Source organism: Dipodomys merriami, unplaced genomic scaffold (assembly GCF_024711535.1).
Source record: "Dipodomys merriami isolate MVZ:Mamm:240054 unplaced genomic scaffold, mDipMer1.0.p SCAF_5, whole genome shotgun sequence".
NCBI lineage: Eukaryota > Metazoa > Chordata > Mammalia > Rodentia > Heteromyidae > Dipodomys > Dipodomys merriami.
In genome coordinates this window covers 39,973,246-39,996,234 of record NW_027206068.1, presented here as the reverse complement: position 1 = coordinate 39,996,234, position 22,989 = coordinate 39,973,246, and the positions used below count along the sequence as shown (strand labels likewise).

Here is a 22,989-nt window from a genome sequence, read left to right as displayed (position 1 = left end):
TAGTATTATTTGTAAATAAGGTATTATAAACTGTTGAGTCCATAACACTTCTGCATGAACTGACATGTAGGCAGTAGTGAAATTACAGCACTCCCCCTTTAAAAAAAACTATAGATTAACTATGTATCAAAATATTATACAGTCATATTCTAAAGTACACATATCTGTTTTAACGAGGATTATATCTAAATCTCCCAAAAGGCTCATGGTTGCCTCTACCAATGAGATAACATGCGAATCAGAAATCCCAGTTTGATTTGTGTGGCCTAGCTAACCACTGAATAGAAATACCAGCCCTGTTATAATTCAGTGTGCAACTGAGCTAGTCTTCCACACTAACAGAAGGGGGAAAAAATCCCTCTTATTCTCTATCCATTTCTGTCAAATTGCCACAATTGCCTAGATAAAACATTTGAGAGTATGTCAGCTTTAATTAATGTAACATGACCTGATCATTTCCACAGTTAAGAATAAAGAAGTTTGCATTCTTTAAATCCAAAGCTCAACCTGGAGATTATGCTAAGTTGCTTCATTCATAGTCCACACTCCTCCGCTTATGTCAGAAGGACAGCATTTGTCCCCTCTAGTGATAAACAAATTATACATGAAATCAATTCCACTTCACAATCATTTTCCCTATTGGGTATTATCTTTCCTTCCCTGCTCCCTCCAGTTAAGCCCACATCCTGTAACTTGCTAATGAGCTGAGGGCTTTCTGTTCCAGGTGGCACCCCCTGCCTGGAAGTCATGACATTTCCCATTTCGAATGCTGCTGGCATTTTTCGACAGCTCCTGCTAACTAGCCTTTTTGACCTGCACTAAGAGGAACTCATCTGATCGAATCCTCTAACCTGCCAATCATTCCAGCAAATGATCTTCACAGTCACTCCCAAGGCAGGAATGGAAGGGGGAAAAAAAGGAAAAGCTAGTGAGAGAATGAGGGAGTCTGCGAGGCTGCTGCCTCTGCAGATACCTAATGAGAATACTTTAAGTCTCTGAGGCAGCTGAAACACTGAAAAACTGGTGGGAAAATTAGGACACAACTGAAAGCCTGGCTCTGTAATTACTGATTTCTTTCCTTCCTGAGATCATTTTGAGAGCAACACCTCTGAGATGTGCCAGTTTCTAAAGAACACAAGAATACCCCACCTCACTGAGAGAAAACAGATTTATTTCTCCTGCCATTATCAATATGCAATTCTCATAATCCCATTCTGTCAAACAGCATCCTTTGCAGAATTAATTATATGCTATAAGCTCGTTAAGTGTGCATTTGTAAACTAGGGATGATTATAATGTTAGTCACAGGAAAGAAAAGCCTTCTTTTTTTCTCAGGCATATTTTAAATACTGCCACTAGTTATGGATGTTGTTTTTGCACATATTCACATAAAAGAGAACAGGTATGGTGCAGGTTAGTATTGGGCTCAGAGAGGATTAAATTCTTGACATCAACAAAACAGAATAATCTGGGCATCCTTAATAGAGGTAAACTATTTTTCCATTCAGATTTGTCCTGTTTGTGCAGAATCCATTTCTTTAAATTATATTTAAACTTATTGGGCCCCCAGCTCACAGAAAACCCAGAAAAAAAGATCCAGTAGGTGGTTAAATTGGCAATGGATCATGACTCTATGGATCTTAATATGGACTAGATTTGTTGACCAAGTGGTGATACAACATAATTGAGTGTTATCATTCCACCATTGTATAAAATAATGTAAAATAAACACTGCATATTATTTAGCTGCACATGATAATCATACATCTTTCCTCATGTATAGTAATTAGGCCAGTAGCCCCATTTATAGTAATTATTATATGTAATTGAGGGCATTTAACTAATTGCATATTGAAAATGATAATCCAGAGCAACTAAAAATCCAAGGGCATGATACATAACACAAGCTACATTGAAAGAAGGATGATAATTTTCAGGGAAAAATTTCATCCATGTATGTGCACTTACAATATTTTTATTACAAGCTTGGTAATGAGGTAAATTTTCACCAATTTCTTCACATTTCATTTTTTGTCCAAATCTTTATATATTTATTATTTCCTTAAATGTAAAGGTAAATCCTTCGACCAAGCTACAATATTATCCTAAGAACTCTAAGAATGTTTAAAAAGTATGCTGTTTTTTCTTCTGTGTGCAGGTGTGCAATGTGTAGGTTAACAGAAACAGTGGCTACCCTAACTTCCAAAGGAGATTTCATAAATTACTCATTTGCACAACCAAATTGACGCTTTTAAAAGCCTTACTCATAGGGGAGACTCAGACTATGACAAATAGTTTGGTAATTATGATTGTAATAATTTAGCTAACTTTAATAACTTTGTTTATTAGACACATTCTGGTTCTGTTTTTCATTACACTTTCTATCTGTCTAGAATTTTAATATATCTATAGATCTGAAGCCTTCAGTTTTCTTGTAGGGCCCCTCCTCGATTTACCTCCCCCCCAATTCTACCCAAACAAAGCTCCCACTCAAGGAACACCACAGGATGAGTATCTGTGGGACAAGGGAGATTGTATTTGAGCTTCTTTCTGCCTTCCCTTCTCAACATTGTCATTTAGACATTGTCCTCCTTGCATTCAAATGTCACGCCAGACCATCAGCCCACGTAAGCTCAAACAGCCCCCTTTTATGCTCAGGCACTTCTTAGAGTACCAGCAGACCACAAAGATGGTCTAGAGGGAGCGCAGCTACTATCCTGGTATTAATAATACAATACAGTGCACTTAGGGCATAGACCATTCCCTGTATCTCCCAAATCCATTAAAACCAACATTAAATTAAAAGGGAAAACAGGTGCCTGGATGGTGCATAACTGCAAACTCTAGGTGAACGCTAACTTCTAATAGTTTGGTCAAACATTATAATGGGTATCTTGATTACCAGCCATACCTATAACATATCTTGTGTGGAGCATCTATAAGAAAGCTTTGTTCCTATACTGCTGTTGGCTAAATAATCCCTAAGAAAGTCATTTGGGTTTTAAAAATCCACAAAATATAAACTGTAAGGTTATATTCTCAATCTTCCCTGACTCCTAATTTGAAAACTCATTAAATCTGGAAATGCTGAATCACAAAAGTATAGTCAATTTTCAAGGCCCTATGGGCAAAATAACTCCTGTATGAAGAAAGCAACAAACTGGTTTTCTTTCTTTTTGCATTTTCCTTTAAAAATTTCTCTAATCAAATCAACCCAGATGCCCCTCAGTAGATGAATGGATCAAGAAAATGTGGTATATATACACAATGGAATTCTATGCCTCCATCAGAAAGAATGACATTGCTCCATTTGTTAGGAAATGGAAAGACTTGGAAAAAATTATATTAAGTGAAGTAAGCCAGGCCCAAAGAAACATAGGTCCCATGGTTTCCCTTATTTGCAATAACTAGTATATGTCTGAGTCAAGCAGAAAAGGTCAGAGAAGGTGATGTTAGGGAAATGAACCTTAAGATATGTATTCAAATGTTTTTTTCTTTCATGCGATTGTTTCTAACACATTTATAAGATTATTTCTTTGTTGCTTTGTATGTCCCTCCTCCACGGTATAAACCCTGCTTTCACTGTATTTGAGGTTGTTATAATTTGTGGAGGGGAAGGGAAAAAACAAATCGTTTAAATAGGGATACAGGTGGACCCATTGCAACAATGAGACGTACAAGTCGTTATATCAAAAAACGAACATTACAACTTTGGTGGGGGGGAGGAGGATTGGGGGGGTAGGGGAGATGGAATGGGAAGGGGAAACAAAGGAGGAGGCTACAATGCTTGATAAGAAATGTACTCATTATCTTGCCCATGTAATTGTAACCCCTGTGTACAGTATTTTCACAATAAAAAAATTTCTCCAATCAGAGAATGAAAAATGAAAAAACTATTGTCAATATTTTTAATTTGAAAATAATCACTCTGAATTTTGTTTTCAAGATACACAATGACATATTTAAAGATAAAAAACCAGCATGTGAATAATATATATGATTTTGAGAAACATTCTGTGTGTGTGTGTGTGTGTGTGTGTGTGTGTACATGTGTGTACATGTGTGTGACAGGATTGGGGAGAAACAAAAAGATGACTACGATAAAACAAAGGTAACAAATGTGAAATATTAACATTTAAGGAATGTGACTGAATATTACCAGGATTCTTAATGTATTCTTGAAACTTCTCTATAGATCTGAGTTCATGTTAATATAAAAAAAATCCTTAAGTACTTCATCAATGTACTCTGGGTAAAGCATGGTGTAACTTTATTTTCATTCTGCTTTATGACAATTCTAGTTCATAATTAAACAGATTAGATGCCTAGTGAATGTCTAAATCTCTTACTCTCATTCACAGAGTTGGGGACAGGGATAGTGATGGTACAGTACAGAAAAGAGGTAACTCAAAAGAGGAGGAGCCAAGAGGCAAAGGGAGAGAAGGTGCAGAAAAGATAAACTTCTGTAGCCTTGTTGAATTAGAATTTACAGAGATGAGAGACCATTTGGCACAAAAGGATATAAAGGGGGATGGTAGTGGATAAGAACAAAACAATATTCCAGCCTCTTCTCCATCTAGGGCTCATAGTATGTGTCATGCATTTATGGCTTAAAGTGTGTCAATTATCCAAATAAGATGCATTTTTCAATCTGTTGTATTGTGGGAACATTGACAATAATCAGAGATTTTCTTTTCAGAGAAAACCATGAAGAACAGTTCAATTGTTTCTCCTTTTACCAGCAGTGTAAAATGCATGGGGCAATAGAGATAATAAAACTGTGCTTGTTCGATAAGATCATATAGAAAATAACATTTGTAAGGAAAAAACAAAAGCCCAAACAAACAAACAAAAAAGAAATCTTGTAGCTAGTGTAAGAAACCTAGATTTAAAACTTGAAGTTTTATATCACGGTTATGTTCTAATGGGCATTGTCTTCTTTGGTATCTATAGTTGAGCAAATGTGATATGATGCTAAAACACCATTAGTCAATAGCCAAAATTATCACCCAGAGAAGATCCTAAGTGTCACACACTAAGTGTTGACGTCATTAACACTGTACTGACCTGACTTGGACTTTATAGTACACAAGCCAGTTATGGTGCTTTCCAGCCACATTGTGTGCTGCACAGAAGCTTCTGAGATGGCCAAGCTTGGAGCTCTCTTTTGAGAAGATCTTTTGCATAGGCTGGCTACCCAGTTCCCACACCCAGGCTCAGAACCTGACCTAAAGGGAGCTTGCCACTGGTAGGTAGCTCATATAGAGTGGCTGGATCCAGCAGCCTCTCTCTCTACTTCCTGATGCTGATTATTCCAATCAGAGCCATTTTTAAGGAAGGTTTGAACTGAGCAGAAATAGTTCAGCAGCAGACAGTCTCAGAAGCAGAGGGATAAAGACAAGTGGGAGAAATGTTCTTCAATAGCACTGCACAGTAGAACACTTCATGAAATGGAGTGTACCTAAGCTGTTCTGTACCTAAGCTATTTGGCAGGGTGGTCAGTACCACAAGAGCTATTGAGCACTTGAAATGTTGTGCTGCTACTGTAGGAAGGAACTTCACACTAATTAAGAATTACATTTCAATAGGCACATAATGCTACATGTTGGACAGCATGACACTGTTCTCTCTCAAAGCAAAGGAAAGAATGAAATAAAGGTGGAAGGAAGCAAGGAAGGAAGGAAAGAGGAAAGAGGAAAATGAAAGAGCCACAGAATTGTTTTACTTTGTGTGACAGAGCACTGATTTTTTTCCTAGATTGTCTTTACCCTATTCTAATCCAAAGAATTTAATTATTTTACTTCTTAAATATATAATTATGCCTATGTACTTCAGAGTTCACTACCTGTGCTTCAAAAGCCACCTGCATCCATGTCCTCTTGGATTTCTTTAAAATGTAGATGCATGGGCCCCAGGTACTGGATTTGAAAAATCCAGCACGGGTGTCATACGCTGAGTATGAGGATACTGCTGACGTTTGAAGCAGCAGTACACTGGGTTCTGTCAAGAATCTGGTCCTTAAATCTTGATGTCATTTAATTTAGACTTCTTGAGCAATAAATACACAAAATAAATATTATCAGTACATTTGAATCTCTTTACCTAATGTGGTATCTTAGGAAATTGTTTAGTGACTGAGTCAAGCATAAAGTGTTTAGCCATTTTCCATTGTCATGATTCTTAACTATCGAGGGCAGGCCAAGGAAATATGCTAAAATGCAAGGAAAGGATCAACACCGTGTGCACAGCTGACCTCTTGCACTTGAACCAAACAATGTTATTTCATGTACTAGATAGATATTTCTAAATTTACTATGAATTGAATGAGAGCTGAAGACCAACTGATTCATTGAGATGTTTCATAAGGAATACATACTATTTTCAGAAACATTATAAAAACAGATGTCCAAAAAAGTAGCAGCCATTTTTGTCCCCATATCCGTTCAGTAAAAGGAGAAGAAAACAGTGGGCATACACTTCGTCCCAGTTTAGAATGTCTGGAAAACTAAGCTCAACACAGGGGCCTGCTGGATATTATCTGAAGCAAATGTAAGTGATTCTAATGAATGTAGCATATTCAATATATCCTCAAGTCTTTTCCTTTGGGGAAAATACCAATGGATTTTTAAGGCTTTCTCAGACTTAGAAAATCTTGCCCTTCAATGGTGATCAAATGAGTGGGAACAATCTACGAGATCTTTAGTTTACCACCATCTTTCAGGATAATAAAATGTACAAAGCTCAGAATTCTGACAGCAACCTCATCTTTTAACTTAGGTGCTTGTGGCTTGCTTTTCATTTAATTTTGTTACAAGATTCTAAAACCAAAATTGCTTTCTGCTACAAAGCAAAATACATCTCATTAGCTTTTCAGCTAAGGCCCATTTATGCAAATTCAGCATTGTTAACTAAATAATTGAAGTGACCTTAGTATGCAAGGAAAGAAATAATGTGGCACTGAGGTGTGGGAGAAGTATCAGGACTTGAAACACTACAGTCTGCCTAGTGTCCATCATTTCAAAGACTGAGTGACACAATTCAGTTTCCACCCTTGGCACACTGTTTTCTGCCAGAGAGAGGTAGTTAAAATGCTGGCCCCATTCAGCTTCTGAGTGTCCAGTTTTTCCTCTCTTCCCTCTCCTTTCCTATTTCTCTGGGCTTTACAAAGAGCTAGGACTTTCAAGGGAAACTTAAGATGTTACAGTCTTTTCTAAACAGTTAATGAATCCAGCAATAATAAAGAAATCAAAGTCCAGGGAAATGCATGCTGTTCTCTGAGATACCTTATTTGGGTAGAGTTTTTGCTGTATAAGATCTGAAACTTGATATGTAGCTATTGGTCAGACTAAGGCTGTTCCATATGATGTATGGTCCAATAATTAGGCTATATTATTTGCTCATTTGATTAAATTTTTTAAAGTGTATAAAGAGAAAAAAAACAGTGATTTTTTTTTCTGTTGACTGAGAAAACTATGTCAGGATCCAGCTTTCCTGTGGCTTTTCTGAAAAGGAAATATTGAGATGTTTCCTAAGCATCATCTTAAATCAAACTAAGGCATTTGGATTTAGAACAGCAAGAAAATTAAAGCCTTGAAAGTTGATGTGAAAAAGGCAAAACTCTATAGAGAAAATAATGTGTATTTCAATCACATGATGCTAGAGAAAAAGCTTCTACTTAGCTCCAACTTAAAAATATACTGCATAGAAAATGAATGTTTGTAAAGGTTTTCAAACACAGATCTTTGCTGTTCTGATCACTTAAGAATATCTTATAAGCCAGGCTGCCGGTGGCTCATGCCTGTAATCCTAGCAACTCAGGAGGCTGAGATCTAAGGATCATGGTTTAAAGCCGGCCCAGGCAGGAAAGTCCATGAGACTCTTATCTCTAACCACCAAAAAACTGGAAGTAGATCTGTGGCTCAAAGTAGTAGAGCACTAACCTTGAGCAAGAAAGTTCAGACACAGCGCCAAGGCCCTGAGTTCAAACCCTATAGACTTCCACTGCCCTCCCCACATAAAAATTACCTTTTAAATCAGTAATTATTTTGAGACTTTCTGGGCAATCCTCTGTCAAGTTATCTTGATTAATTTTACAAGGATGAGCTGACCTGAAACACACTTTCGCTGATCTGACTTGCCAGGCACAAGTAAGGACATCTCAAAAGAGTCAAGAAGAAAAGACATGACCCTGTGATTGAAATGAAGACATACATGCATGCACATGCATGTGTATGTGTGGAGTATGTGCATATGTGTATGTTGTGTGCGTATATAAGGCAATAACACAAGGAAATCTCCTTTCTGCTATTATTTTACTGGATTTGCTCTGGGACTTATGAAGCCAGGGGTCTTTAGTATGATAATTCAAGTTAAATACTTTTATAAACATATACCACAACCCTCATGAATGAAAGCCATTTACTAGGAGGTAAGTAGTCAGAAATTGGCTCCACTCTGTCTGTCAAACAGCTCAAGGTAAGAGCATGTTTGTGTTCTCAGGTAACTTCATATCTAATAGGGTTGAAGAACCCCAAAGAAGAAAAACCTTACTCCTATCTGTAGATTCACAAGCTTATATGTAACATCAGCTGATATTTATACATTAGATTTTATCTAAGAATTATTCTTCTCCAAATCATTCAAAAATTACTGCCATATCCCTATGAATTTAAAGCTGGACTCCATGTTGAGAATACAAAAGGCTAAGTCCTGAAATAGCTCAAGATACTGGCAGATCTCCCAGAAGACAATGTGCACAGCTGCATTTGCTATCTTTGCCACATTGTCCATTTAGCTTCTTAACGTATATCATGTTAGGAGAAGGGACAGCAGCTCCTGTAATTCTGCATGCTCTCCAATTCACTTCAACATTAATTTCTGAGTATCTTCAGGAACAGGGAACAAGTACACTTCTCTACATGAGCCAGCAACAGGCTTCCAATAAAGGGAAAACCTGTATTTGCTTCAAAATACCATGTTATAGCTGTGCACCAGTAGCTCATGCCTGTAATCCTAGCTACTCAGGAGGCTGAGATCTAAGAATCACAGTTCAAAGCCAGCCCTGGCAGGAAAGTCCATGAGACTCTTATCTCCAATTAACCACCAGAAAACGGGAAGTGGTGCTGTGGCTCAAGCTCGCCTTGAGCTGAAGAGAGTAGGGATAGCATCCAGGCCCAGAGTTCAAGCCCCACGACCCACAAAACCAAAACAAAACCATGTTACAAAAGGAAGCAAAAAATTTCATATATGTATATATATGTATACACATAAATAATATGTATATTTCAAAAAAAAAAATGAAAGCTAGACATTTCCATCTGACAATCAAGACAATGATTTTAGGAGCTGCTGTTACTAAGATTGGCTGACCTGTGTAGACACGACTATGTTTAGGTTATATTTCCTATGTATAAAGTGAGAGGTCAAAGAATTCAACAGTGAAAAAGAGATGCTTCCTTATACTAAGATCAGTACCAGGGGCCAGCCAGGAATCCGAAATGGGTGCCAAGGCCCAGATGGCAGCCGGGTTTAAGGAGAAGTCTTGTCTATTCCAAAGGAGGCAGCCAGGATTTAATTACACACAAAAACCTGAGGATGGAATGGGGAAGCAGTGTTGCCAAAGTTATTGATTCTTTTTTTAAATGAGAAATCTAGATTTTTATGTGAGATCTCTCATTTCTAAAACTGAGAACAACAAAGCAGAAACAAACCAGGTGTGTGGCTTAGATAATATATGGAGGGATACTTCTTTCTAACCTCAAGGAAGAGGACATGAGCAGGTAAGATGCTTTGCTCCCCCTGTACAGCATATTTACAATAAAATAAAAATTAAATTAAAAGATTCTTTGCTTATGTCACAAGTGGTTTGCTTGTGAATATGCAACTGAAGGTCAAGATTCAATATAATTTTGGTGAGAATCTGGCAGGTGCCTGAGGTTATAGAAATGACTTAGATTCTTATCTCAATAGAATGCTTGATGAATGCCATAATAAGTCTATGAGACTCAAAAGAGTTTCAGGGGAAATTGTGTCTGAAATATTTCATTTATTAGATCTGCTCAGTATCTATTAATTATTACTTTACAAGTAAAGTAGGTCACCTTACCTGTGCTCTCTTGAGAATGTTGTGCTCCTCAGTGCTTGCTGTTTGATAGACTTTTGCCATAACTATTGTTTTTCCCAAAGGCACGCAAGCTCTCTCCAGCTTCTGGTTGCAATCTCACATTTGGGACGGTAAAAATAGAAGACACTGGGGAGAGAATAAAGAGTTTTCATTTGTATATTTATAGTATGTTTATAATCTTTTTTAAAAAATGGAATTGAGAAGCAGTTGTGGACACCTGCACGTAGAATTTCGTGGTATATTCATCTTTGAAATGTCAAGTAGCCACGGGCATGCATACACACACACACACACACACACACACACACACACACACGCGCGCGCTCGCGCATTGAGAGACTGCTTTTCCACTGCAACCACACTCATATGGTTACTTAAGAGTTCTCTAATCTAGAACAATTAACTTGGATTTATGTTCCTTTCCCTCTGTTCATTCATTTGAGAAACACTTATTGAGTCTCATGGTTTTCAAGGAATCGCAGAATCCTACAGTGAACAAAATCAGAATTAAACAAAATTCTGACTTTTGTAGATTCTGGCTAGGCAAGACAGGTAGTAAACAACCAAAAACATAACAAATAGTGGTGAATTTTCTGAAGAAAAATAAAATAGGAAGGAGAAACTGGTGGCTTTGGATAGAAGGTCAAGGAAGGCTTCCTGATTTAAAACAAACAAATAAACAAAAAAAAACCCCCAAAAAACAGAACAGAGACTCAAAGTAGTGGGAGGGCAAGCCTTACATATACAGAGGGAAAATGAACAAAATGTCAAGAGCAAATCACCAGAAGTCACTGTAGAAGTACAGGAAACAGGTAAATTGGTTAGCAAATTACTATAAAAACACCAAGATGGAATGGCTTGGGGCAGGTGCCAACAGTGAAGTGAGGACTGATGTGATTCTGGATCTATCTTAAAAGTAGCACCTATGGAATGTGACAAGAAGAAGAATGAAGGATGACCTCTGCCAACTGGAAGAATGGTGTCAGCATTCATTCACAAAATGAAGACTACAGAGGAAGCAAGTTTTGGGGGAAAGAGTAGGAGTATAGTTTTGGTAATAGTAAGTTTGTGATGATTACTAGATGGTCAAATGGCTAGAATCAGAGGAGAAAGAACCTTAGAAGCTACCTATGTTTAGATGGTGTTTCAGTCTTCAGATTTAATAACTGATTATATTTTCAGATTTAACAAATTCTGAAACTTAGATAATGTCTCCAGGAAGTGAATAAAGAAGATATACCTAGGGATCCTCTAACAATGAGAGATCTGGCAGATGAGGTGAGATTAACAATGGAATCCGGGAATGAGAGTTTAGGGAACAAAAGGAAATCCATAAAATCCTTTTCTGGAAACCAAGTATTACTAGGAGAAACTGGTGACCAATTTTGCTAAATTCTGTTGATAGACAAGATGAAGGCTGGGAAAAGACCAAAGGTTTGTCTTCAAAGACTTTGAAGACAACAGTTCAGGAGTTATGGGTTCAAAAACCTGATTGAAAAGTAACTGAAGGGCACAGATACATTTAGAATCATTGTGTTTACTTTGTTTGTCAAAAGGATGCCATGAAGCTTCATAACAGTATCTTGTTGTTTTAGAACAACAGACTAGGTGGGAAAAAAAACCTGAAAAAGTTAGATGGGGAAAGGTCCTTAGGGACTTCCCAATTTGTGAACCTTCTTTTACTCATTTTGGGTTTTGTAAATTAGCAAATCAGTGTAATAAAACCAGAAACTCTGAGCTATGAAGTGTATTTTGTTTATTTACTTTGACAAGGGTAGTTCTCCTTCAATAATTTATGTAACTTGAGGGTATACACAGCAGAATGCCCTGTGGTACATTTGGGGAAAGCAAAGGATTTCTTTTAAATCGGCCTTCCCTTTACTTTCCCGCAATTCAATCCTTGTGTAGAAGTGGGTTAAGGCTGTTGAGGGTTTCAGGACAGAGGGAGAATTGTGGGATGCCTCTAGAATTGGCCAACTTTTAACTGCCAGATCCTAGAGTATCTCTGTCATTATTCTTGCTTGATGCATTGATAATTCCTATTTTAGTCACCTACCACTAGTTCTAAATTTTGGCTGGAATAAATGTTCAATGTGCTTCAGCACATTGGGATTTTCTCATGCTAAATGCAGAGCTCAGTCACCTTTGAGACAGTTCCCAATTTTACCTCTTCCAGGTTCCATTCCTCTGTGCGATAGATCCCAGGGGACCACTTCTCTATGGGATATCTAGACCCAGCCTATTTGGTTGGCCCTCACATCTTGAGTGAACTGTGCCCATGGCCTGCAGTGACCATTTCCTGGTCATAGTGACTTCCAAATACTTGTGCTTGCTTGCTTTAAACCCACCAATCACAACTCCTAAGGAAAATCAGGGTTGATGATGCTATGGACCCCATAATAGCATTTGCCCATGGGTCCCTCTTTCTGCCTGTGTTCCCTGAAATTGGATCCAGGCACGCATATTCTTGTCAGGAACTGTAAGTACTAAAACTCTTAAATGTTCACATTGTGGTTGTCTCATAGAAGCTATACCGTGAAGCCTTCCCATAGGAGTGGGCCGGATGGTTCCCTTGAAGATTCTCCTCTGACTGTGCCTCAGGTATCTGCTGGGGACAGAACCTATCAGTGGACAGAAAAACTCAAAGAGTAACCTGATGAGGTTTTAAGAAAAATGCTGGTTGATAGTGGTTCATGCCTCTAATTCGAGCTACTCAGGAGGCTGAGATCTGAGGATCAAGGTTCAAAGCCAGATGGGCCAAGAAAGTCCATGAGACATTCCAATTGATCACCAAAAAAAGAGCTGGAGATGTGGCTCAAGTAGTAGAGCACTAGCATTTAGCAAAAAAGCTCAGGGACAGTGCCCAGGCCATGAGTTCAAGCACCAGAACCAGCAATAACGGAATAAACTAAAAAAGATCATGTATTTTAAAAATTCTTCCAAACCAGTTGTCTAGTCTAAGCATACCAACTCAGTTTTATACTAAGCCACAGAATGGCTACAGTGACCTGTAGTACCCAGGTTTCAACAACAGTGATGTTCTTTTCACAGGATCTAACATGTCAACACAGGCCAGGAAGGTTGGAGCTCAAAATTAACTTATTTTTGTTCTGATCTTCCTGCCTAAGTGTTTTCCTTTGGTGGACATTATTTAGAGAAAAAAACAAGTGCTACGAGCCATTACAGAAAATGAGACAGAAAGAACTGAATTGTGTCCCTCCCTTCCTCAGATTCGTATGTTGATTCCCTAGTGACCCCCTCCCCCCAATGCATGGTATTGGAGAGGGGGAGGGGAACTATGGGAGATTAGGTTTAGATGAGGTCGTGTGGAAGGTGCACTCATGATCAGTAGCTTTATAAGAAGAGGAAAAGAGAAATGTTGTCTCCTCCCAATGAAGATATAGCATGGTGGCCTTTTACCAGCCAGGCAGAGAGCCCTAACTAGAAACAGCATCTGCTAGCACCTTCATCTTGGATTTCCCATCCCTGAACTGTAACAATGTTTAAGCCACCCACTGTGGGGCATTTCATCACAGCAATCTAAACCTAAACTGACTAAGGCAGGGAAGTGCTTGGAATCAGTGAGTCTGCATTAGGACTTGCTAAGACAATGCACTCAGTGGTTCTGTAGCACTCCAGTGGAGCTCCTTCCAAATCCCTCCAAAAGGCACATGAGGACTTTCAGCCTCTGCCTCTGCTGGACTTGCTACTTTCCAGACAGCAAACTTAAAAAAAAAAGATTCTACACTAATATGAAATTTAATTTGAAGAATGTTAAAGGATTTCTAAAAATAGTTTACAGAACACTAACCCAGAAAAGGCAGTCAACAAAAGCAGTCATTTCACTTTTAGGAACTAAATTCCCCAAGTCTCCGAAGTCTGGGAATTCTTTGTTTTGTAAACATGTTTACAAGTATAGCCACGATGTTCTAAATGGAAATGACTGTAGTATTTAATACTGGGATGGTCCTTTTCTTGAGACTGGATTTATGCTTCATAATGATTATCTTCTAGACACAGAAATAGAATTTCTGTAAGTCAAAATTGTTACCAGAGGCATTTAGTAGAATCTTGCTTTAAAAATATAATGATTTTTTTCATCTTTATTCTCCCCCCTTCAAAAGGTTTCACTGCTCCTGATGTTTAACGTTATGCAAAGACGTGTTTCTGCCAATGAATATCGCCTTATGGTTATGCTTCTGCAAATAGCCTGCTGTGAGCTGATAAAGGGATTAATGCAGCCAAAATTCTTAATCTGTGAAATTACAAATTAAATTCTCATATTAAAAATACCACCCTGAGGTATTTTTTGTGGTTTTAATTCCCCTCTGGTGTTCTGCATACATTGTGCTTGTTAATGATGGGGACAAGGCTGTCTCTGCTGGCAGTCTGCTGCCAAGTGATAATGTGTAGGCATTTACTCACTGATAGAAACTGGATTTAACCACTGGCTGATAAACTAAGTGGCAAGTGGGTAATAAGTCCACATTAACAGAAAAGTACTACTACAGAATTCAGAATCCATAGACCATCAAAATCCTGGCTTAAACTCAATCATCCAGTCAGATGGGATTGAGATGTCACCAAGGAGTGCTATCAAGCTACAAGTTACACTACATGGGAAAACCATCTGCTGAGTGTGCTGAGTCTTAAACTAATGAGTCCATTTGCTTTCTCTCGATAGGAAGATGTGTCACCAAATCCTTGTTTTTTTCCATAGGGATTTTAATTTTATTTTTGTTGTAGATCATTGCAATAATGATCAGTGAGCAGTTTAGAAAGGAAATAGGCAAAATATAAAGAAAACATGGGATCAGAAATTAGGAAATCTTAGTAAGGGTAGTCACTTTGGGGCAAATATGCATAGGCTAAAAATCCAGTTAGGAGAGTTCAGTCCTGTTCGTTTTTTAATGCATTGGATTTATTATATGAGTTATAATTCCAAACACACATAACAACAAGGAAAATCCAATAGTGTTATAAAGGAAAATCGAATAGTGCAATGGGGGCTGGGAAGTATAAAATCCAAGAGATAAAGGAAATAAGTGTAAATGATGTATATACACAAGGATGAATAAACATAAAACATTTCTGCATATAGGTAGTATGCTATTTTTATGCAATCAGCAACTAGTATGAGAAAAAATATCTGTAATAAGCTTTTGAAAAAAACATTAACGCCACTGAACAAAAACATTCCGACAGCAATATTGTTTTGCAAAATTTCACAAGAATTCTGTTTCACACTTGGGGAGAAAGCTGAGACCCTCCCAGCCATAAATCCAGCCCCAGATACTTTAAATGTAATTGAAAAAGCCTGTATAAATATGAACACTTTTGTAAAAACAAAACGAAAACCCACCCAGGAATGTGTTTTGTTTTAAAAGATCCAGAGAGGAGCTGTCTGTACGAATACCAAGAAAATGTGTAGTTAAAGTGAATTATATGCCTTCAGTTCCTGCATGTCAATTCTGTGCATTAGCCAATTGCCAACTCTGTTCTTCAGCTCACTGCATAGCAGTCCTTTTTAAGGTTATTGTTACAACCAAGATGGTCTCTGAGAATCAAACAGAAATGAATCATTTTTTTCCCTTTCTGTGTACTGCAGCCAGTTAAAATAGAGCTATATGCATAAAGCACTAAATATGTAAATCACATTTTCCTTTTCCTTTATGAATGCTCAGATCATTTTTTGGACACACACATAATCAAATACAAAGACGCACAGCTGCAGACTGCAGAGGAGAGATAGCAAAAAAGGAATCCATTTTCTTCCTGTGTCTGGTAAGCTAGCAATTGAATGGCAGGATTCTACTAATATATATACACATAATCCCCCTCTGGCTTTTGCATGCTCCCCCTCACTTTTCTTTTACACACACACACACACACACACACACACACACACACACACACACACACACACACACACACACAGATGCAATGCATCTACAGATAAATAATCTCATGTTTGTGCACATATAAACAAACACATCTCTCTACACGCATGTTGCATATATATGGAATAGTGCTCTGGTTGGATATTGCAGGCGCGTAGTACTCACTATCTGTCAGTTCCCAAAGCCGTGGGGGCAGGTCACTGAAATACTCATGGTTCAAGGCGGCCTGTGCCGATAGTCTGTTCTTTGGAGAACACTGGAGGAGCTTAGAGGCCAGATCCTCCGCATGATTCACATAGCTGAGCCTAAAATCATAAGCAGAAAGAGAGAGAAAAATCAGACCCAAGAAAGAAAAGTCCACTAAATAAGACATAAAACTCATGTAATTGTCTGTAGGTTAATTTATTCCTGGCCAGAAAAATAATGAAAGTAAATGAGCAGAACTCATATTGATTCTTAGCATATCTCTTAGTCATACTATTACTCTGGTTATTCTAGCATCATTGATTTAACATATTTCCAATATAAGCAAAGACCTGACACTTTCAGCTGAATAAAATAAGTTCAGAAGTAGAGCATTTCAGAGGTAAATTATCAAATAATAAGTTGACAGCATTTCATAGAATCTAAGTACTTCATGGACATCTAGATGCATTTACAGGAAACTAATACACAATAGGGTAATTAAAACAAAACTGAAATTAGATTCTTTAGTCACAAAAATGACTAGTTCTCCAAGATTTTATATTTTCTTGTGCCAAATATGAAATCATTGAAACAGATGTCCTCTCAAATGCCAGTATCATAGTATTAATGTATAGGCTCAAACAACAGGAATACACTTAAGTGATACGGGGCTGAATCAATTCAAAATGACCTTTAAAACAACGGTAGACAGAAAATATGGGTTTCAAGATTATCGAGGAAAGGATAGAAGTAAAGTCTTTCATGTGGCATAAGCTTTCATATGGGCGGCAGCAATCTCAGTGCAGCCACACTGGGCTTTCTGTGGAATCTCTATTTTTCTGCTCAGAGAAATCAAACCTGGACACTTAATTAAAACTGATAATAACAGTATTTCTAATACTAGTTACCATTCTCAAACATTTCTCCTATTCTCTTATAGTCCAGCAAGGTTACTATTCCCATTTGATAGTGCAGAAAGAAAGGAGAGGCCAGAGATGGTGGGGATTACTCCGGTAGTAATTCATGTTCTCTTAAAGGCTTTTAGCCATGGTTCCCTGAGTTTTAGCAATACAGTGAAACATGTGCATTGACTCTCAGAGGCAGCCAGATGGGGTCAGGGAAAGTTGCTTCTGAGAGTACTTTTTAAAAGCCTTGAAGGCATGGAACACACAATTAATTAGCAAAAACAAAAACTAAAACCCAAACAAACATATTTCTTCAATGATCAACACAATTCTCCTTAATCTGCTCTTTCGTATGGATTTAAATTTGTTATATGGTTAGTGAGAGTCAGGACAGGGAACAAAAAAGAGGGTAATGAATTTAATTAGAAAGACAAAAACAAAGAAAACATTATCCTCTCAGCTAGTCTAAGGGACCTACTTGCTAAAGCTTTCTATGTGAACATCTCAGAAATGGGTTCAGTGCCTGGATGCAATGGCTGTTTTGTACAAATGGATCAGTAAGATTTTTTTCCTTCTTTTTTTTTTTGTATGATTGTTGTTTTGTTTTGGTGGTTACTTAGGTTTTGAATTCAAGGGCCTTCCATCTGCTAGGGAAACATTATACCACCTTTTAGCTTCAGTTATGTTTTATATAGTCTGGTATTTATGCTTAAGCTAGCTTGGACAATGATCCTCCTGCCTATACTTTCTGTGATGATGGAATGACAGATGTGTACCACTGTGTCCACCTTTTTATTGATTGAGATGAGGGGGTCTCATGAACACTTTTCCTGGACTGGCTTCAAACCATGATCCTCTCTAACATCAGCCTTGCAAATAGCTAGGATTTTAAGTTTGAACTACTATGCTGGGCAAAGAGAAGTTTGTTCACAGGGAGAGGATATATTTTCAAATTTTATGCTTTCTTTTCGATTTCTTTTTTTGCTTGTTATGTGAATTTTTATTTTATTTTTTAAATTTATGTTATTTTTATTGAAAAAGTGATGAGCAAGGGAGTTACAGTTACATATGTAAGGTAATTAGTACATTTGGTTTTAAACATTGTTACCCCATCCCTCATTTTCTTCCCCTTACGCTTCCCTCCTCCCCTCCTCCCCCAAGTTGTAAGGTACATATCCAACATAGTGTCAAGTAAAGCTTCTTTTCTTTTGACAGTTGTCAAAACACTGGGTCATCTACATTATTATTTCCTCTTCCTAATTTTTTTAAAGATTATGAACTTGTCATTTACATTTTTTAAACTCAAATGAAAAGTCTGAGATAGCAAGACTTACTGGTAAAAACTGCACTTATAAAGCTAGAAGCTATTGGCTACACAGGAGGCTGAGACCTGAGGATGGAGGTCTGAAGCCAACCTGGGGTTGAAAACTTGGGGTAGAAAGGTCTTTGAGACTATTAATAGCAAAAGAAAAAAGAGAGATAGAAAAATAGAAAAAGAAAAAAGCCAGAAGTGGAGGTGGAGTTGGCTCAAGTGGTAAAGCAATAGCTTTGAGTGAAGAAGTCAAACCAGGGGGTGAGGCCCTGAGTTCAAGTCCCAGTACTAGCACACCATAAATAAGCAAACAAAACTGCACTGATATTGAAAGTACAATAACATATATGTGTAATGACAATGCATTCATATCAATTTTATATAAATTTGATTAAAAATAGCATAATAGAGCCAGTTTGGGACTAGATCTGATTTGGGGGCCTGGCTGAATTTTAAATAATTAAATAAATAAAATGTATTTAAAGGAAAAAGGAATATTGATAAATACTCAAACTTGATATATTACATAAACAATGAAGACAAAGGTGATTTAAAAACTTGCAATTATTTAGCACTAAATTCATGACTATAAATAAATACATGAAATACAAAGCAACACATATTATTTTTGGTCTTATAAAACAATAATGGTGAACAACATGAATCAGTAACCAACCTCTCCTGCTCTATCAAGCCCTGAGCTAGACTTGAATACAAACAAGTTTTACTGCTTGGAGGAATTATCAATATGTATAAGTCTATCTTTGTCTTCATAATAAATTGTTGATTACCTTTAGATAAAATAAATACATCTAAGTTGTAGAAATAATTATATAATTATTATGTTATTAGATATAATAAATATACCTAAATTCAAGAAATTCACCAATATAAAATGGCTTCATTTCAACCATTAAAATTAATTATTTCACATTTAAAATTATTAGCATACATTAATTGTACAAAAAGTACTATTATCATATTTACATATATACATACAATGTATTTGATCAAATTTACCTATCTATATTACTCTTTCCTTTTTGTTTATGTTTTTGATGCCAGTCTGGGTGTTGAACCCAAGTTCCAGTTGGGTGCAGTCCTGAGTTTTTTCTTCAAGGTTAGAGATCTACTTGAACTGCAGTTTTATTTCAGAATATTTTGCTGGTTAATTGAAGATAAAAGTCTCATGGACTTTCCTGCCTGAGCTGGCTTTGAACCATAATCTTCATATCTTAGCCTTATGAGTAGTTAGGATTTCAGGCATGAGCCACCAGTGCCAGGCTTTCTTAATTTTCCCACTCCTTCTCCCCTTTAACCATTTTAGTGGATTTTAATCTGCCATTTATATACATATATGTACATATGTGTGTATATATACATATACATATTTATAGCTACACATATATACATATATACACATAACACGTGTGTATATATAATATACTTCAAAATTGTCTAAATTTAATGTTGGTGAAATAATTTTTTATTTGTGATATTGAACTTCTATATTAATCATTATTATATGAAAGTTTAGAAATTTTAGTGTTTCTCATCTATATTTCAAGAACCAATTTTATTCTAATTTTACCCATGCATTTTCCATATCAGTGTCTTTGTCATTGCTAGAAGCATTTTTTATCCATCTACACTGTATGAAACTTAACATTTCAGAGAATATATGTATGATATCATAATTAGAAGTCCTATATAAAGCCATAAACTTACCAAGAGGCATTAGAAGAACTGTTGTTTTCAATATTCCATTATGGAGGTTCAATTTTCTTTCATTTCCTGTAAGTCTACCAAATTTGGTTTCATATATTGTAAATGTGAATATTCAAACACATAACAGTCTAGCACTGTTTGTTACATCTTCCTGGAAAACAGTCTTTAATCTTCACATTGTGATCTTTTTCATATTAAGTAAAACTTTTAAAGCTATCATTCATTTTTCTTACATTAATTTAATAATATCCATTTCTTTTGTTTAGTATTTTTACAACATGACTTTTGTTATCTACCTTCTTTTAATGTTCTCTATCCTAAGTTTTAAGTTGTTTCATATATATTATATAGCTGGGCTTAATTTTTACCCAATTAATGTCCTTTTACATTCTGTGATTACTGATATATTTGGAATTACTGCTATGAGCTTATCTTAATTTTATATTCTGTCTTATCTTCTTTTACTTTTGTTTTTCTTCTTTCAAACTGAGTTTAAAATTCAACATATTCTGCCATCTATTTTAGATAGTGCAAGCTATATATTTCAGAATTCCATGTACTCAATGGTTATTGCTAACTTTTCTTTTTGCTTTCTGAAAAATAATCTCATTATATCTTTAGATGTTTAAGCTCTTACAGTAAGTTTTTACCAGCTGGTAAACATTAACAAATTATTTTATTCAGAGAACCCTAGGCACATATAAGGCACATTCCAGATAACTTTCTGTATATGATTTAGCTAACATCAATATACATCACAATTTTTATCAATTATATATTATAACAAATTGTTAGATATGCAAATTTTAAGTTACATAGCTCCACAGGCATATAAAATATTAAATGTCTGCTCATTTCATTAGCAGAAACTCACTTCTCTCTTTGGTGGGGTAGACTAGGAAAAAAATTACACTTCAAACAAAAATATTTGGCAAACAACTTCAAATAAAAATGGAAAAATTATAGGATTTTCAAGTTTTTTTAAGAGTAAAGAAGTATTTTTATCTACAGTCATAAGCTGTGTCTACCTTTAAAAAATTTACAAAATTAAAAGTCCTATGTCCTGCAAAAGGCAAACACATTTTTCTAGAAATATATAACAGCTCACTTTCAATCATTCTTCAGGCCCTGGCTTTCAAGTTGCAACCTGAAGTGCAAAGATTAAGACTTTTCTGTCTGACGACATTAAAGATATATAATCCTATACAATGTGGACTTTACACAAGCTTTCCAACCAAAGTGTATGATTTTCAAAATGGAAGTTTTCGTGAAAGCACAAGATAAAATTTATGGAAAGACAATAAGCAATCATCCTAAGACTTGGACAAGGGCCAAAAAAAACAATAGTTATACAAATCTGATGTGTACTGTTTTTATAAGTGTGGGAGATATACATTGTAAACCAGCAGACAAATAGCCACAGTGGCCCCACTACCATTGTATTGAAGTGAGCAAAGGTCTAAGCCAGAGGAAGTCTGCACTGTAGGTCACAGCTCCTTAGGATTTCAATTTTGCATGATAATAAAAACATGCAAAAGAATTCAGCTTGATCGTTGGCATTTCTTATATATTGGCAAGATTTGCCATGGTATGGACATATAGGAATATATATAAATAATATATAATAAATATATAAATAATATATAATATATAAAAATATATAAATAATACTGCATGGGGTCAATTGATACAAATGGTATGTACATCCTAAACATTGGACAGCAAGCATCTTTTGCAAGTGTCCAAATAGGCTGATTATAATCCAAACATAGAAGCTATAATTCTGTCACTCTTGAGACTGGGTAAAATCTGACTATGAAAGCTTTATTAGACTTAACATTCACTAACCTATATAGTGGCTAATACATAACATAAGCTTGGTTCTGTTTAAAGTTCCAGTTCTAATACAATAGTACCACAGTCTAGTTTTGTTGACTACAGTAGGTTTTATTTATTGTTTTTTCATGACTGCTGATCTATGACTGTCTTTGAAATGCAACTGTGTTTTAGGAAAATATTTCTCCAGATAAAAAATTTAATTTCACTCTCCTTCAATTTTGTAAACTTTGCTGCAACAAGGGCAACAAGCATCAGTGAGCTTTTCCAAAGCCTGCAATCCAACAACCAGTGCTCCAGGAATCATGATTTTTATTTTTTTTGGTTGATGGTGGGGCTTGAACTCTGGGCCTGGGAGCTCGTCCCTGTGCTCTTCAGCTCAAGGCGAGCACTCTATCACTTAAGCTACAGAGCCACTTCCCGTTTTCTAGTGGTTTATTGGAGATAAGAGTCTCACGGACTTTCCTGCCTAGGCTGGCTTTGAACCATGATCCTCAGATCTCAGCCTTCTGAGTAGCTAGGATTACAGGCATGAGCCACGGGGGCCTGCTCATGATTTTTTTTTTTTTAATAAGCTCTAATGAGTCATCAGATGGTCACACAACCAGAATGGAACTGGTATATATTCCTTCTCAGAAGAGCAGAGTTCTAAGTTGCTTCACATAATCTCCAGCATCATGCTAACACCATACTTTAAAGTTTTGTCTAAATTCAGTGTCACAGGTTAGACTATCCTGTGTATGACTTTAGAAAAGATAACTGTTAAGAGGCATGCTTGATAAGGCACACTCCATAGGATTACTTAAGGATTTAAAGAATTTGAATGTAGAAGACAGAGGAAAGGGATAGTAGGGGAAAAACAAAGGAGGGAGTGACAATGCTCCACAGGAAATGTACTCATTCCTTACTCATGTACCTGTTACCCCTTTGTACAGGATCTTTATGATAAAAAAATTTTTTTTAAAGAAATGTCAATATGCTACTCTTGAAATTCTCAGT

The 22,989-nt window shown here is 36.5% G+C and overlaps 1 protein-coding gene across 6 annotated transcripts in view; it reads right to left on the bottom strand.

Moving 5' to 3' along the window:
* Cdk14 (cyclin dependent kinase 14) overlaps positions 1 to 22,989 on the bottom strand; it is a 558,419-nt gene that overhangs the window by 73,303 nt on the left and 462,127 nt on the right. For all 6 annotated transcript variants that reach the window (XM_069996437.1, XM_069996440.1, XM_069996441.1 and 3 more), the window contains 2 exons: positions 16,189 to 16,328; positions 10,106 to 10,249 (listed from right to left, as the gene is read on the bottom strand). In XM_069996437.1, the coding sequence (XP_069852538.1) occupies positions 10,134 to 10,249; positions 16,189 to 16,328 (256 nt within the window). In that variant the 3' untranslated portion in view covers positions 10,106 to 10,133. The remainder of the gene's footprint in view (positions 1 to 10,105; positions 10,250 to 16,188; positions 16,329 to 22,989) is intronic.